This window comes from Beta vulgaris, chromosome 7, assembly GCF_026745355.1.
Source record: "Beta vulgaris subsp. vulgaris cultivar EL10 chromosome 7, EL10.2, whole genome shotgun sequence".
NCBI lineage: Eukaryota > Viridiplantae > Streptophyta > Magnoliopsida > Caryophyllales > Amaranthaceae > Beta > Beta vulgaris.
Window position 1 is genome coordinate 35,971,227 of NC_079208.1, and position 12,142 is coordinate 35,983,368.

Sequence of the window (12,142 nt, forward strand, 5' to 3'; positions counted from 1 at the left end):
TATTTTGAACCCACTAGACAACACAACTTCATCAAATTTTTGATGCCATTGCTTAGGTGCTTGTTTAAGACCATACAAAGATCTAACTAATTTGCAAACTTTAGTTTCTTGACCTTTACCACAAACCCTTCAGGTTGATTCATGTACACTTCCTCCTCCAATTCACCATTAAGAAAAGCAGTTTTTACATCCATTTGGTGAATTACTAGACCATGAATCGCAGCTAATGCTATCAATAGTCTAATAGTAGCTATTCTAGCTACTGGAGCATAAGTATCAAAGTAATCGATACCATATCTTTGCCTAAAACCTTGGACCACTAACCGGGCCTTATGTTTTAGTATGGTTCCATCGATTTTTTTTTCCTTACAAAAATCCATTTACAACCTAGGGGTTTGCAACCGGGAGGTAAATTAGCTAAAATCCAAGTGTGATTACCCATTATAGAATCCATTTCATCATTCACTGCCTCTTTCCAGAAAGCAGAATCATGAGACTTCATAGCCTCATCAAAGGTCCTAGGATCCTCCTCCATATTGTAACAATATGAAATTTGAGTCGAAATTGACTCCCTTGACCCTTCAACTAAATATAGTTGAAAATCCGGTCCAAAAGATTTCTCTTTTCTAATTCTTTACTTTTCCTAATTTCCGGTGTTGTAGTATCATGATCATTAGAAATGTCATCTACAACATTGGAACTAGTACTAGGTATCATGTCCTTTGGTCTTGGAATCGATGAGAATCTAGTCTCATCAAATATTGCATCCCTTGACTCTATCACGGAGTGAATAGAGACAAAGTCATTGGGCTCAATGACATAAAACCTATAGGCTTTGCTATGTACCGCATAGCCTATAAAAATGCAATCAATTCCTTTTTCACCTAAAGTTTTCCTTTTAGGTTCCGTCAATTTGACAATTGCCCTACAACCCCATACCTTAAGGTAATTGAGATTAGGCTTTTTATTACACCAAAGTTCATAAGGGGTAGTCTTATTCCTTTTATTAGGAACTCGATTTAAAATATAACATGCAGTTAAAATTGCATCACCCCAAAAACCGTCATTAAGACCCGAATTAGAAAGCATGTTTAACCATTTCTTTTAGGACCCTATTTTTCCTTTCCGCTATACCATTACTTTGAGGTGAGTATGGGGCGGTTGTTTCATGAATTACACCAATGGAACTAAAATAACTTGGATTATAATATTCACCACCCCTATCCGTTCGAAGTCTTTTAATCTTTTGATTAAGTTGGAGTTCCACTTCGATTTAAAGGTCTTAAACTTTTCTAGTGCTTCATCTTTAGTAAATAATAAATATATGTAACAAAACCTTGAAAAATCATCAATAAAAGTTACAAATATTTCTTATTTCCAAAGAAGGTGAACTATGAAAGTCACACAAGTCACTATGCACCAATTCAAGCAATACCGTTTGTCTAGTCACACTAGGATAAGGATTTTTTGTAATTTTATTTAGCACCAAGTTGACACTTCTCTAACTTTAAATCGAAAGGAGGTATTAACCCCATTTTAGACATGTCATATAATCTACGATAATTCACATGACATAAACGATTGTGCCATAGAGAAGAAACATCAAGCATGTAAATAGAACTAGTACCAATTTTATTATCAATACTAAATTTAAACATTCCATTACAAAAGAAACCTTGTCCAACAAAAATACCACCCTTGGAAATTACAAATTTATCCGACTCAAAAACAACTTTAAAACCATACTTATTCAAAGACCTCCGACACAAGATTCTTCCTAACTTCCGGTACATAACAACATCCCGGAGAGTTAAAGTCTTTCCCGAGGTTAACAACAATTCTACTTGGCCTATCCTCTAGCCTTTACCGTAGAATCATTCCCCATATACAAGATTGGACCATCATCCAAATCTTTCAAAGACTTGAAGAAATCCTTGTTATTGCACACATGTCTAGAGGCTCCCGAATCTATCCACCAAGAATCATCAACCTGCACACACATAATTTCAGAAATCATAGCAACAAAATGCATTTCTTCAATTACATTAACATGTGCATTGTTACCTTGGTTTTGAACAACACTAGGTTGTGTGTTCTTTGTCTTCTTCTTGTTGTTAGAAGGACAATCCCTCTTAAGATGAGGACCATTGCATATCCAACAAGAGAGGGTCTTCCTCTTCTTGTTTGCAACATTGGTTTTGTTATTGTTGTTTTTGTTGTTGGATTTCTTGGTCTTACTAGACCCACCAACCTCTACCAAATTAACGGTAGATTTAGGAATACTAGGAGTAGTATCCTTAACCCCATCTTGAGCCCGGATCCCCTCTTCAATACGAAGATGAGTTCCTAATTGCTCCATGGACATGTCTTCCTTTTATGTTTTAAAAGATGTTTTGTATCTTTCCAAGAATTTGGTAATTTGTCAATGATTGAGGCAACCGCAATTGCCTCATCCATCACCATACCATGTGATCTTATTTGGTTCAAAATATGATGAACCTCATGGAATTGCTCCATAATAGGCCGATCATTAGTCATTTTAAAAGAATTAAAATTACTAACAAGGAATTTCTTACTTGAAGCATCTTCCGAAATGTACTTGGCCTCAAGAGCATCCCAAAGTTCCTTTGCACTCTCCACATTTTGGTAGAGATCAAACAAAGGGTCGGTAGAGAGTTGAGAATATGACCAGCAAATGTAGTCATCATTCTCCCACTTTGATCCTCTTCCTAGTAGTCTCAGGCTCTTCCTCTCCATCTTGGGATGGTGGCATGGGTGTGAAACACATACACCACATTCAAGCGGTCAACAAGAAGTGCATCTTCTTTTGCCACCTCGATAACCCACCCCTCGAACTTATCCAATTTTTGGAAGTTCATAGTCATGTCCTTGAGTGATTGAGCCATATCCAAAAAGAAAAGAAACAATTAAACTAATAGATTGTTAGGAAAGTGATCAATGAGAGAACCGGATATCCACTCCAAGGCACGGAAACTACGCTTTCCTATTAGTTTAATTTCGCCCCTCTAGGATCACCGGGTTAACACGAAATAACTAATGAGATACAATGGAGAGAAACAATCCACTTAGATGATCTTCTAAGTGAATCAACAAGAACTTGTGTTTTGTGTTTGTGAAGAACACTCAAGAGAAGTTGCAAGGTTTCTCTTAAGCAAAGCAAGAAGATTTTAGAGAGTAAAGAAAATTCTGATTTTCTTCTAACCCCTCACTCATAGGAATCCAAGGTTATATAGGAAAATACCTTTCATTGACTAGAGTGGTTAATCACATAACCCCCATCTTAATCACTATCAAAGGCCTTTAATCACTGATTTAAGGACCTTAAAGTCATTAAAATGAAAATGTAACATCACAACGGCCAAAAAACCGTCAAGGCATCTTTTCGCGTTACAAGGCAAAAGACAGGTCGCGAGGCGCTGGTCGCGACCCGCGACGGTCCCCTGGTCGCGACCCGCGACCAGTCTTCTATCTCCCTTGGTTATTCCACATGATTTTGCCACTTGATGTACTCTAATCTCTTGCATACTAGACCTCCTCCTCTTCTAGTATATAACCATATGAGTATCAAACCCATTACCCTATAAATATTCCAACAGATAGAAGGGGAAAAAGGAGGTGCGGTTATTGGTGGTGGTTTCGCGGGAGACATTGACAGAATGAGAAGGGTGTGAAGGAGGTGTCGCTAGTGGTGGTGTGTGTCCTAGTTGCGAGATATAGGAGAGAGATAGAGGCGATGGTGGTGGTGCCTTTGTTGGCCGATTTTAGGGCAACATAGGAGGTAGGGGAGGGTGTTGGAGTGATGAGGCAGGAAGAAGACGAAGGAGGTATGGGGATGGGTGGCAGTATGTGTAAGGGTGGGAGGTAGACAGGACAGCTGTGGGGTTAGGGCCTAGGGGTAGCACACCAAGGTTGATGAGGGAGGAAGAAGAGGGGGGGGGGGTAGAGTGCTCGGTCGCAACAAGGGTGGGGTAAGGCAAACACAGGAGAACTGTGGGGTTAGGGCTGGCGCAGCAGGGGTGGGGTTGGGTGGATGGGGTGGAGTATTGGGGGAAATAAAAAAATAATTTTTCCTTTTTTTATTAATAAACAGATAATTGGATGGAAAAAGTCATTAACTATCATTTTTTTTTTTGTAAAACCATATCATAGGATCACCTTGTAAGACCCCTTTTTTTTCTTGCCACCATATAGAATTTCCCATAATTGAGAGCCACCATGTAACATTTCCCTTCTTTATTTGATATAGGTCGGGAAATTATTGAGAATCAAGAATATTTAGTTAAATGTTTTTATCAACTCTTGTCAATTGTCATTTCCCTAATGCGATTATTTTTTGAGATCATTAATCTGCATTCTCCTCCCTTATCCCTCAAACTAAATACTTTGTTATGTATAAATGTATATATAAATATATAATAATGAAAAAGGAATGTGGACACTTGTAAATTGTATGCACTTGATGATTTATAGTCCTAAAACTGATGTCATATCTATAATCGAACACTGCCTTTGTTCTTCTAAGTTTGCCTCAATTCATATTTTTGTTTGTTTTTTTTGAGTTTGCATCGTACGAAAAATGATCCTGAGGGTAAATGACTTTATTCTTATATTCACTCTCAATAAAGCAAGAGAGCACGATATACATACAGGAAATGACTTGTCATTTGAAAAATAATGTGAGCCAACTATGCCAAAAGAAGGAACTAGGCAATGTGGCCAAAACAAGGCCCGGTCCATGTGGATACTTTTTATCGGTGTTTGTCATAACTCATAACCAGGATTGTGCAAAAATATATACACCTTTCATTGAAGTAGTGTGTCGTGATCGTGACTCGTGAGATCTAATCTTAGATTCGATACAGTAAATAATCATAAAATATCAATAATGATGATAAATAATGTACTTCGGCAATATTTGACTGCTCTTTCCTTCAGGAAAGTATTTTTATTCATTATACCTTCAATTCTAGAGGGTGATCTTGAGCAATAACAGAACTAATCCAACACTCAAGGCAGACCATAAGGGTGGCCCTCGGAGATGGCCAGATAGCCAGCAACCGGCACCACACAGCTGTTGGAGGGGATGCAGCCGAGCAAGTGTCAAGTGATATTAGGGTTAGGTTTAATTTAGAGCGTTAGTAAGAAATTTTAGGACGTAATATAGCAACCCTGTAGGTTAATGATGAATATTATCATACTGATCAAGTTGCTTAACAAGATTGATGCATATACTTGTAAAATGATGATTTACTATAATGCCCATCGGAATTTATTGGCAATCTCCTTTTTTTTTTTTTCAACGTGATAACAATTACTTAAATTAACAGTGACCAAATTTGTGACTTACAATGCTGTAGTTCTAAATGCGAGGACATAGAATCCTCATCCCTTGGAAGCTCCATTCATAACTAGTCTAACAAATATGTTACTAAACCTTATTACAAAAATTTACTTACTATTTTTTCTTTATTAATGGATAAAGGGCTTCAATGCACCTGAAGCAATTGAATCCAAGATCCATGTATGAGCAATCACTTGAGAGCCACTTTCAGAAGCCAATTTTTCCGCATTCAAGACCTCGTTAACTTCTATTGAATCACCATTGTAAACAACTATTGTGGTTGACGGATGACATGTTTCATTGTCCGAATATTGTAGTGGTTGTTCGCTCTCAAGGATGGTACCTCCCGCAGCTCTAATCAGATTTTGAAGGTCATGTTTGTATGCTGCCACAAAGTTGCCGTTGAAAAAGAATTTCAAGCTGCTGAAAAGCTTTGGTGCCTGTCGTGAGGTTGAAAAATTTCATGTAAAACTGCAATTTGTACAGTGGAAAACAAACCATTGAGAAGGAAAATATTCACAAAGTGATAACTTAGAGAGAAAGAACATACATTATTCAAAACCCTGAGCCTGCCAGTTTTTGGGCCATCAGAACAGTCATGATTATCAAGGCTAATTTCATAAGGTTCTTCATCTATGGGACATTTTGATTTCATGCATGCTTCGATCCCTGAAACAACCCATCCAAGCACTGTTATGAGATATCTATATAGCAGAAAGTATTCTAAGTAAAATTTTGAGATCATACATTGCAAACAATGTATTATAGGACAGTGATCACCCAATTTTTTTAAAAAATTGATCACCCAAAAGATAAAGAGCATTCACAAATTAGTTGTATACAGAAGAAACCTCTATGTACTCCAGCAATTCATGTTCAAGCTGTCCTATAAGCCTCAATGATCACCTCATCAACAAAATCACATTTTTAAGACACAATATGAGATTGAAAAAGGGAGCTTACAATCAGTTTTAAGTATCCATCTCCCACAAAGAATTGCCATAAGAACTTTCAATGTCCTACTGCAAGCACCATTTGCATCTGTTGCTGCAATCACATGAGTAACATTTGGATTCCAGGCCTTTGTCACAGTTGCTCCACACAAGTTTGCGAATTTGACCAACATATACTGCAGGTAATGGAGTTGAATGTAATACATTACACAACTAAAAAAAGTAGACAAAGCATTTCAAATGAAAACCAACAGATTTTGTTCCTTGCTCTCATCGCTTTATCGATGTAGGAATTAGAAAACACTGATACATATTTGAGGAGAGGACAACAAGAGTATGTATATGTTATGTGAACAAACCTTTTCATCTGCAGAAAGGGAAGATCCACACAGAACCCAATTTTTAGCCCCGGTAGGTGATGTTGCCCAAAAATCTAAGTCGTGCAACTTTTTCTGCTCATTAGAGCTGGAAACCAAGTGTCTGTAATGCAAAGTATTAATTAATCCCGTCTCAAACAGCATATAGCGCTTAGCAAAAAAAATCAGCATCTTAAAAGAATTGTTGGAAAAAGGAATGGAACTTTCAGAGTTCAGAAAAGATGGAACTCAACGATACAAAGTTCGATCTAATATGCTGGGGAGGAACATAGTTGCTTTTCAAATATGTACAAATCTTCTGTATATAACTGACATGTACTATGCATCATTGTATTTGTGGCTGAGTATAGGTGTCAAGGAATAGGTGACAATTTTGCTCATACACCATGCAGACAAGATAGACAAATTCAATAAAACAGAACAAATACAGCCAACACTTTGCATATTCATATATTTTAACAACAAATTTTCTGTCCAGAAACTTCAAGATAATTGTTCACAGACAAATAACTTACACTTCAGCTGATGAACACTTCTTAACAGCAGGCTTTCTGACTTTCTCACTTGGGAACTTTTGTGACGCATGATGGGGACAGAGCATTAAAAAATCAGTCTGCAAAATCAAAGTCACGGTAATCAGTCTCCATTCCGTTTCTTTCCTTTTTTGGCCAATGAAATTACAAGCAACTCTATTTGTATTTCGTCCAAAATAAGCAAAGAGAACTAACCATATCCCATCTGCATTCTGCAATCTCATATGCACAAGTAACATGATAGCTTCTTCGGCAGGATTTTGCATAACAGCCAAGGGCAGCTCCCTTGAGCCCACAAGTGGTGCACTTAAGTTTTCCAGCTCTTGCGAGTTCTTTATCCAAATTTTTCATTGTAGTATCATTCTCATAATAAATCTGAGGTGCCCTGCAGTTACAGTTATTATGGCCATGCCATGATTGTTGTTAGTCTATTAGAAAGCTTTTTGATTTAGCTGGTAGACAAAGTTGAAGTTGCTTATACAAAATCAACCAAATCATACTTATACCAAGATCAGATCCAGCTATGTCAAAGAAATCTATGTTTTTGCATAAGTGGCTAAGCATCATCATCAAGCCACAAAATGTGCTCACACATGATGAAACAAGCATGTGAAGTAAAAAGCACACAGGTAATGCCTGCCAGAGGAGATTACAACAACAGACATTGCCAAACAATCTTATTATTTGAGAAAGGTTGTAATGAGCTTCATGCTCATAAATTTTGGACTGCCGACTGCCAAAGCTGGAACTTAGTTAAGCATAGTAAATTGAATACATATGTCGTAATCATTCATAGAGATATGTTCCATAATATTAAAGAGGCATATTTCATTGTATTTTGGTGTCATTCTCTAGTTGAAAGAGAAATATCTTGATAGCCTATTTTGCTTCTTCGTAGAGGAAAGCATATTATTTTGCTGTGAGATTTTGTATATCTTTCTCAACACTTTCTTGTCGAAGAATTCTTAAGCCTAAAAAATGGATGGGACGATAATAATAAACATATTCAATGAACCACGGTTGAAAAATGAAACCTCTATTCATAAACAGAAAATCAAACTCTAAAGAGACAAAAATGACCATATACATAGTTTGAAAAGATAACCCACCACTCTATGCAGCTTTGATGCACATGTATGACGTTAGAGCGACCAGCATCGCTGCCAAAAACTTCTCTCCCATTAGCAAAATGCTGCATCTGTCCACTACCCTAGAGGAGGAAATCAATAATAGATAGGGAAAGAGTTAGATTCCAACTGTGCACACAAATTTATGCACATAAATAAGAAAGCAACCAGATCATCGAAGATGTCAAATGCATTAGTAAGAATGATAGAGGCTAACCTCTGTTGTTTTCCAAGTATGGCAGAAAGCACATACGAAGTTAAGTAAACTTGCAGTGTCGTGTTCAAGTACTTGGTTGCCAAAATTATTCCCATTATCAATGCCAGAGTCAGTAGAAGCAGAATTCTGCATATTCGCAGCTACTGATGTTGTACAACCTTGGAGAATCTCCGACAAAACTTGACTTTGTTGCTTTTGTTTCTTGCTGTATAGATCATGGCCTTCATCAGATCCCTGAGTGCCAAAATCATCAGCAGTTCTCTTGGCAAATTTCTTTGATGGGCATCTCCCTGCAATCTGCAAGCATAGTTTTCCAGAAGCATAATAGCATGTCAGGAAAAGAAGCAATGCGAAGTATCTGACTAAAGGAAACTCACGTAAGTACACATGAGCAACTGGTAAGTATAGCAACTTCTCATTCTTGAGGTACTCTGACAATTAACGTACTTATACGAAAGAATGGTTTAACATGAACAAGGACAAGATAGATTGACATAATTCTACAAAACCAGAAAGCCCGCTGTTTAGTGTGTCACATTTCTATGAGCTCAGAGAAGCAGCTACTTCATGAATCCTAAGATATAATAGAACAGAAGATGGTAAAAGTAATTCATTCTTCCATCAAAATATGCTGTTGCATCTCGAATATTTGTGAGATTTGCTAATTTCAAGCAATGCTTGTATAAAGTATGGCAGGTTATAGAGCTAATAGCAACATGATCAGATAAAAGAATAAACAAATACTCACATCTTCACTGCATCCTGGATCACGACTATCATTATCGACACCCTTGCTAGCACCGGAGGATGGAGAGCTGCCTGGGGACAACTCTATCTGGTTCATGTCCACATACACAGCTTCATGCTGCTCCACATTGTCACATGCCCCAATAGCTGAGTTCCCCGATTGAGACGAATCCATTGATCTCTTGGCTATTTGATTGGGAAATCTTGATTTGGCTGGCAAAGAACATTGCACAAAACCTTTTCTAACATCTGCAATGATCAATCACAAAGAACATGAACATTGTAAGAAAAAGTGTTCACTGATAGAGAAGTGGCAAAACCTCATAATGTGACGATGTAACTATGTAAGTAATGTTGGCAAAAGGATGAACCTGAATTAAGCATATGCATAGAGAAAGAAGCATCCAAACTCTTGTAGATGTTCGCTACGTTTTCTACCAACGGAGCTTGCCTCAAATCTGCAATGAAGTTCACCCCAAGTTTAAACAAACAACAAAAAAAATTCTAAGGGCAATGTTGCGTAAATCAGAAATTCAACTTTCCCCCATATGCAAGAAATTGTCCAAATGAACAATATATGATTCAACAACCGAGCTTTAGCTAATTTTTCGTCGAAAAAAGAAACTAGCATTCAGATTTACATGTACTTATTCTAAGATGATACATGAAAAAAATATTCCCAACTTCCCACCTTCACATAACATGCAGATTTCAACCACCCCAAAAACAACATATATAGTAAATCAAAGGAAATAAAAACAATATCGATTTGCAACAACAATAAGCAGTCTATGTAAAATCTGTTATTAGAATTAGTAGAATAAATTCAGCTAATTAAATTACCTTGTTCGACATAGGGTATTTTGCAAAGGGGGCACTCTAACCCAAATAAATTCGATTTGGGTACACAACAACTGAAATCAATTAAAAGAATATATACCCAGATTAAATTAGCTCAATATAACACAAAAGATCATATCAATTTATCATTTTCCATCTTTAAGAATAAAATAGAAAATAAAATACCTGCAGAAGATGTGGTCACATGGTAGCAAAGTCGGCTTATTATATACCTTCAAACTGCTCAAAAACAAAAACCCATCAAAAAACATTCTAAAATGAAACAACCCCAAAAATAAGAAGAAAGAGCCCAAGAAAATACCAGAGAGAGCATTTTAATTCAAGGCCTAGTTTCTGAAGATGAAGAACCCATGGATTGAGGAAATGTGCATGGTTTTGTGAATCCGCCATTGTTGAGAAACTCGAGAAAAGTTTGTTGAAGAGAGAGAAAGAGTGGGAGATGAAGTGGTGAACTACTGGTGAAGTCAGTGTTGTTTTCTCTCTCCTCTGGGGTTAAGACAAAGGGGTGTAATTGGTTAGTTTTTATTTATCAGAGGGTGGATGTGAAAGTATCATTTTACCCCTGGAGAATTAGCCGTTCGTGGATTTTCGGCGGATTGAAGAGTTCAAATAATGGGGGGTTTTGGTCTTTTAGTGTGAGAGGTCAAAGTTTTGTGGTACAATGGGTTTTGTTACACTTAGAATCCCGCGAAAAGTTTTCAAGGGTCCTAAATTTTCCCGGGAAATTTGATTCTTGAAGTGCCTAGAAGAATTTCAAGCTTTGGTGCCAAATTTTTTGAACATTGGATGAATCTACAAAAGTTGCTTCTTTTCCCTCCCTATTTTACATGGTCGCCCAAAGTCTTCTTTATCCCTCATTAAGCGGATTATGTAAAGATAGGAATAATAGTTATGGGTCATTAACTATAGTGAAAGTATTGGGTCAGACCGTCTGACCCAATATTCTCGTCAGATGGGCTGAGCCCAGTACTATACAATTTTAGTTTCGACTTCCCTCCACAAAATCAGCACCTCAATCTTCTGAAAACAGCCCGGGTATATTAAAATGGAGGCGACGTCGTCGACAACATCAACCTCGGTGGTTTCCGGTGACGGATCAACCGTAGATTCAAGCAGAACATCAACATCAACATCAACATCAACATCAACATCCACGACAACAAGATCATCGATGATTGATTCATTACGAGGTTGCGGATTATCAGGGATTAGGATTGATAAAGAGGACCTCCGCACTCGTATATCGATTCCACAATATTTATGCCTGGCTATGCGTCGTGCTATAAATTCCAAAGATGTTCATTCAACGGATCAATCTCAAGAGGTGCATTTACCGCCTATTTCTCCCATGGTTGTTTTTATTAATTCCAGAAGTGGTGGAAGACATGGCCCTGAACTGAAATTAAGGCTTCAGCAATTAACGAAGTTATTAAAATCGCGATTCAAATCTTAAAATCTTACGATTTTACGATTCAAAATATGGTAGACGATTCGATTCGCGATTCTAGACGATTCTATACATTTCTATTGACTAGCGAAAACCTCGCAAGTTTAAATCATGCTAACAAAGAATATAAGAGATATATATTGTTAGTTATTGCCAATATAGACGGTAAACAACTATATTTTCCAATTTTTAGGTCTTTTAACTTATAATTTTAGCATATTCAATGAAGATTGAGTGCAATATCTTGATTATACATGTTTGTAGAATCTTACGATTCTACAATTCGATTTTACGATTCGATTCTAAAGATTATTTTCGATTCAAACTAGAATTTCGATTTTAACAACATTGAATGGGTGAAGAATAGGTCAGCTGATTTTGATTAAGATGTGATGAAGATTACTGTTGCTAGAATGAAGAGTGAGGGAATGTACTTTTTTTTTCTTTCGGTTAGTATTTTTTTTCTTTCAGTTAGTTGTTTTTTATCTTTCAGTTGGTTTTTTTAATTCTTCAGTTAG

General features: G+C 37.0%; 2 protein-coding genes across 2 annotated transcripts; both read right to left on the reverse strand.

Moving 5' to 3' along the window:
* Positions 1-1,858: 1,858 nt before the first annotated feature.
* On the reverse strand, positions 1,859-2,675 carry LOC130589417 (uncharacterized). Its single transcript, XM_057390666.1, has 2 exons — positions 2,065-2,675; positions 1,859-1,990 (listed from the first exon to the last, which is right to left on the reverse strand). Exons 1-2 carry the CDS (start codon positions 2,363-2,365, stop codon positions 1,986-1,988), a joined length of 306 nt encoding a protein of 101 aa, XP_057246649.1. The 5' UTR covers positions 2,366-2,675; the 3' UTR covers positions 1,859-1,985.
* Positions 2,676-5,253: 2,578 nt separating this feature from the next.
* Positions 5,254-10,687, reverse strand: LOC104899222 (BRCA1-associated RING domain protein 1). The gene is made up of 13 exons (XM_010686375.3): positions 10,479-10,687; positions 10,343-10,396; positions 10,160-10,230; positions 9,688-9,774; positions 9,318-9,565; positions 8,570-8,866; positions 8,335-8,435; positions 7,421-7,610; positions 7,208-7,305; positions 6,675-6,795; positions 6,326-6,491; positions 5,913-6,031; positions 5,254-5,802 (listed from the first exon to the last, which is right to left on the reverse strand). Exons 1-13 carry the CDS (start codon positions 10,565-10,567, stop codon positions 5,491-5,493), a joined length of 1,953 nt encoding a protein of 650 aa, XP_010684677.2. The 5' UTR covers positions 10,568-10,687; the 3' UTR covers positions 5,254-5,490.
* Between the last annotated feature and the right edge of the window lie 1,455 nt (positions 10,688-12,142).

Excerpts from the sequence above, each read along its gene's own strand:
- LOC130589417 (XM_057390666.1), bottom strand. The coding sequence starts at position 2,365 with ATGTCCATGGAGCAATTAGGAACTCATCTTCGTATTGAAGAGGGGATC.
- LOC104899222 (XM_010686375.3), bottom strand. The coding sequence starts at position 10,567 with ATGGCGGATTCACAAAACCATGCACATTTCCTCAATCCATGGGTTCTT. Across the intron at positions 7,611-8,334 it reads CATCAAAGCTGCATAGAGTG|GGCACCTCAGATTTATTATG; the intron begins GTGGGTTATCTT and ends CTGTAACTGCAG. Across the intron at positions 6,032-6,325 it reads ATGGATACTTAAAACTGATT|GGATCGAAGCATGCATGAAA; the intron begins GTAAGCTCCCTT and ends GGGTTGTTTCAG.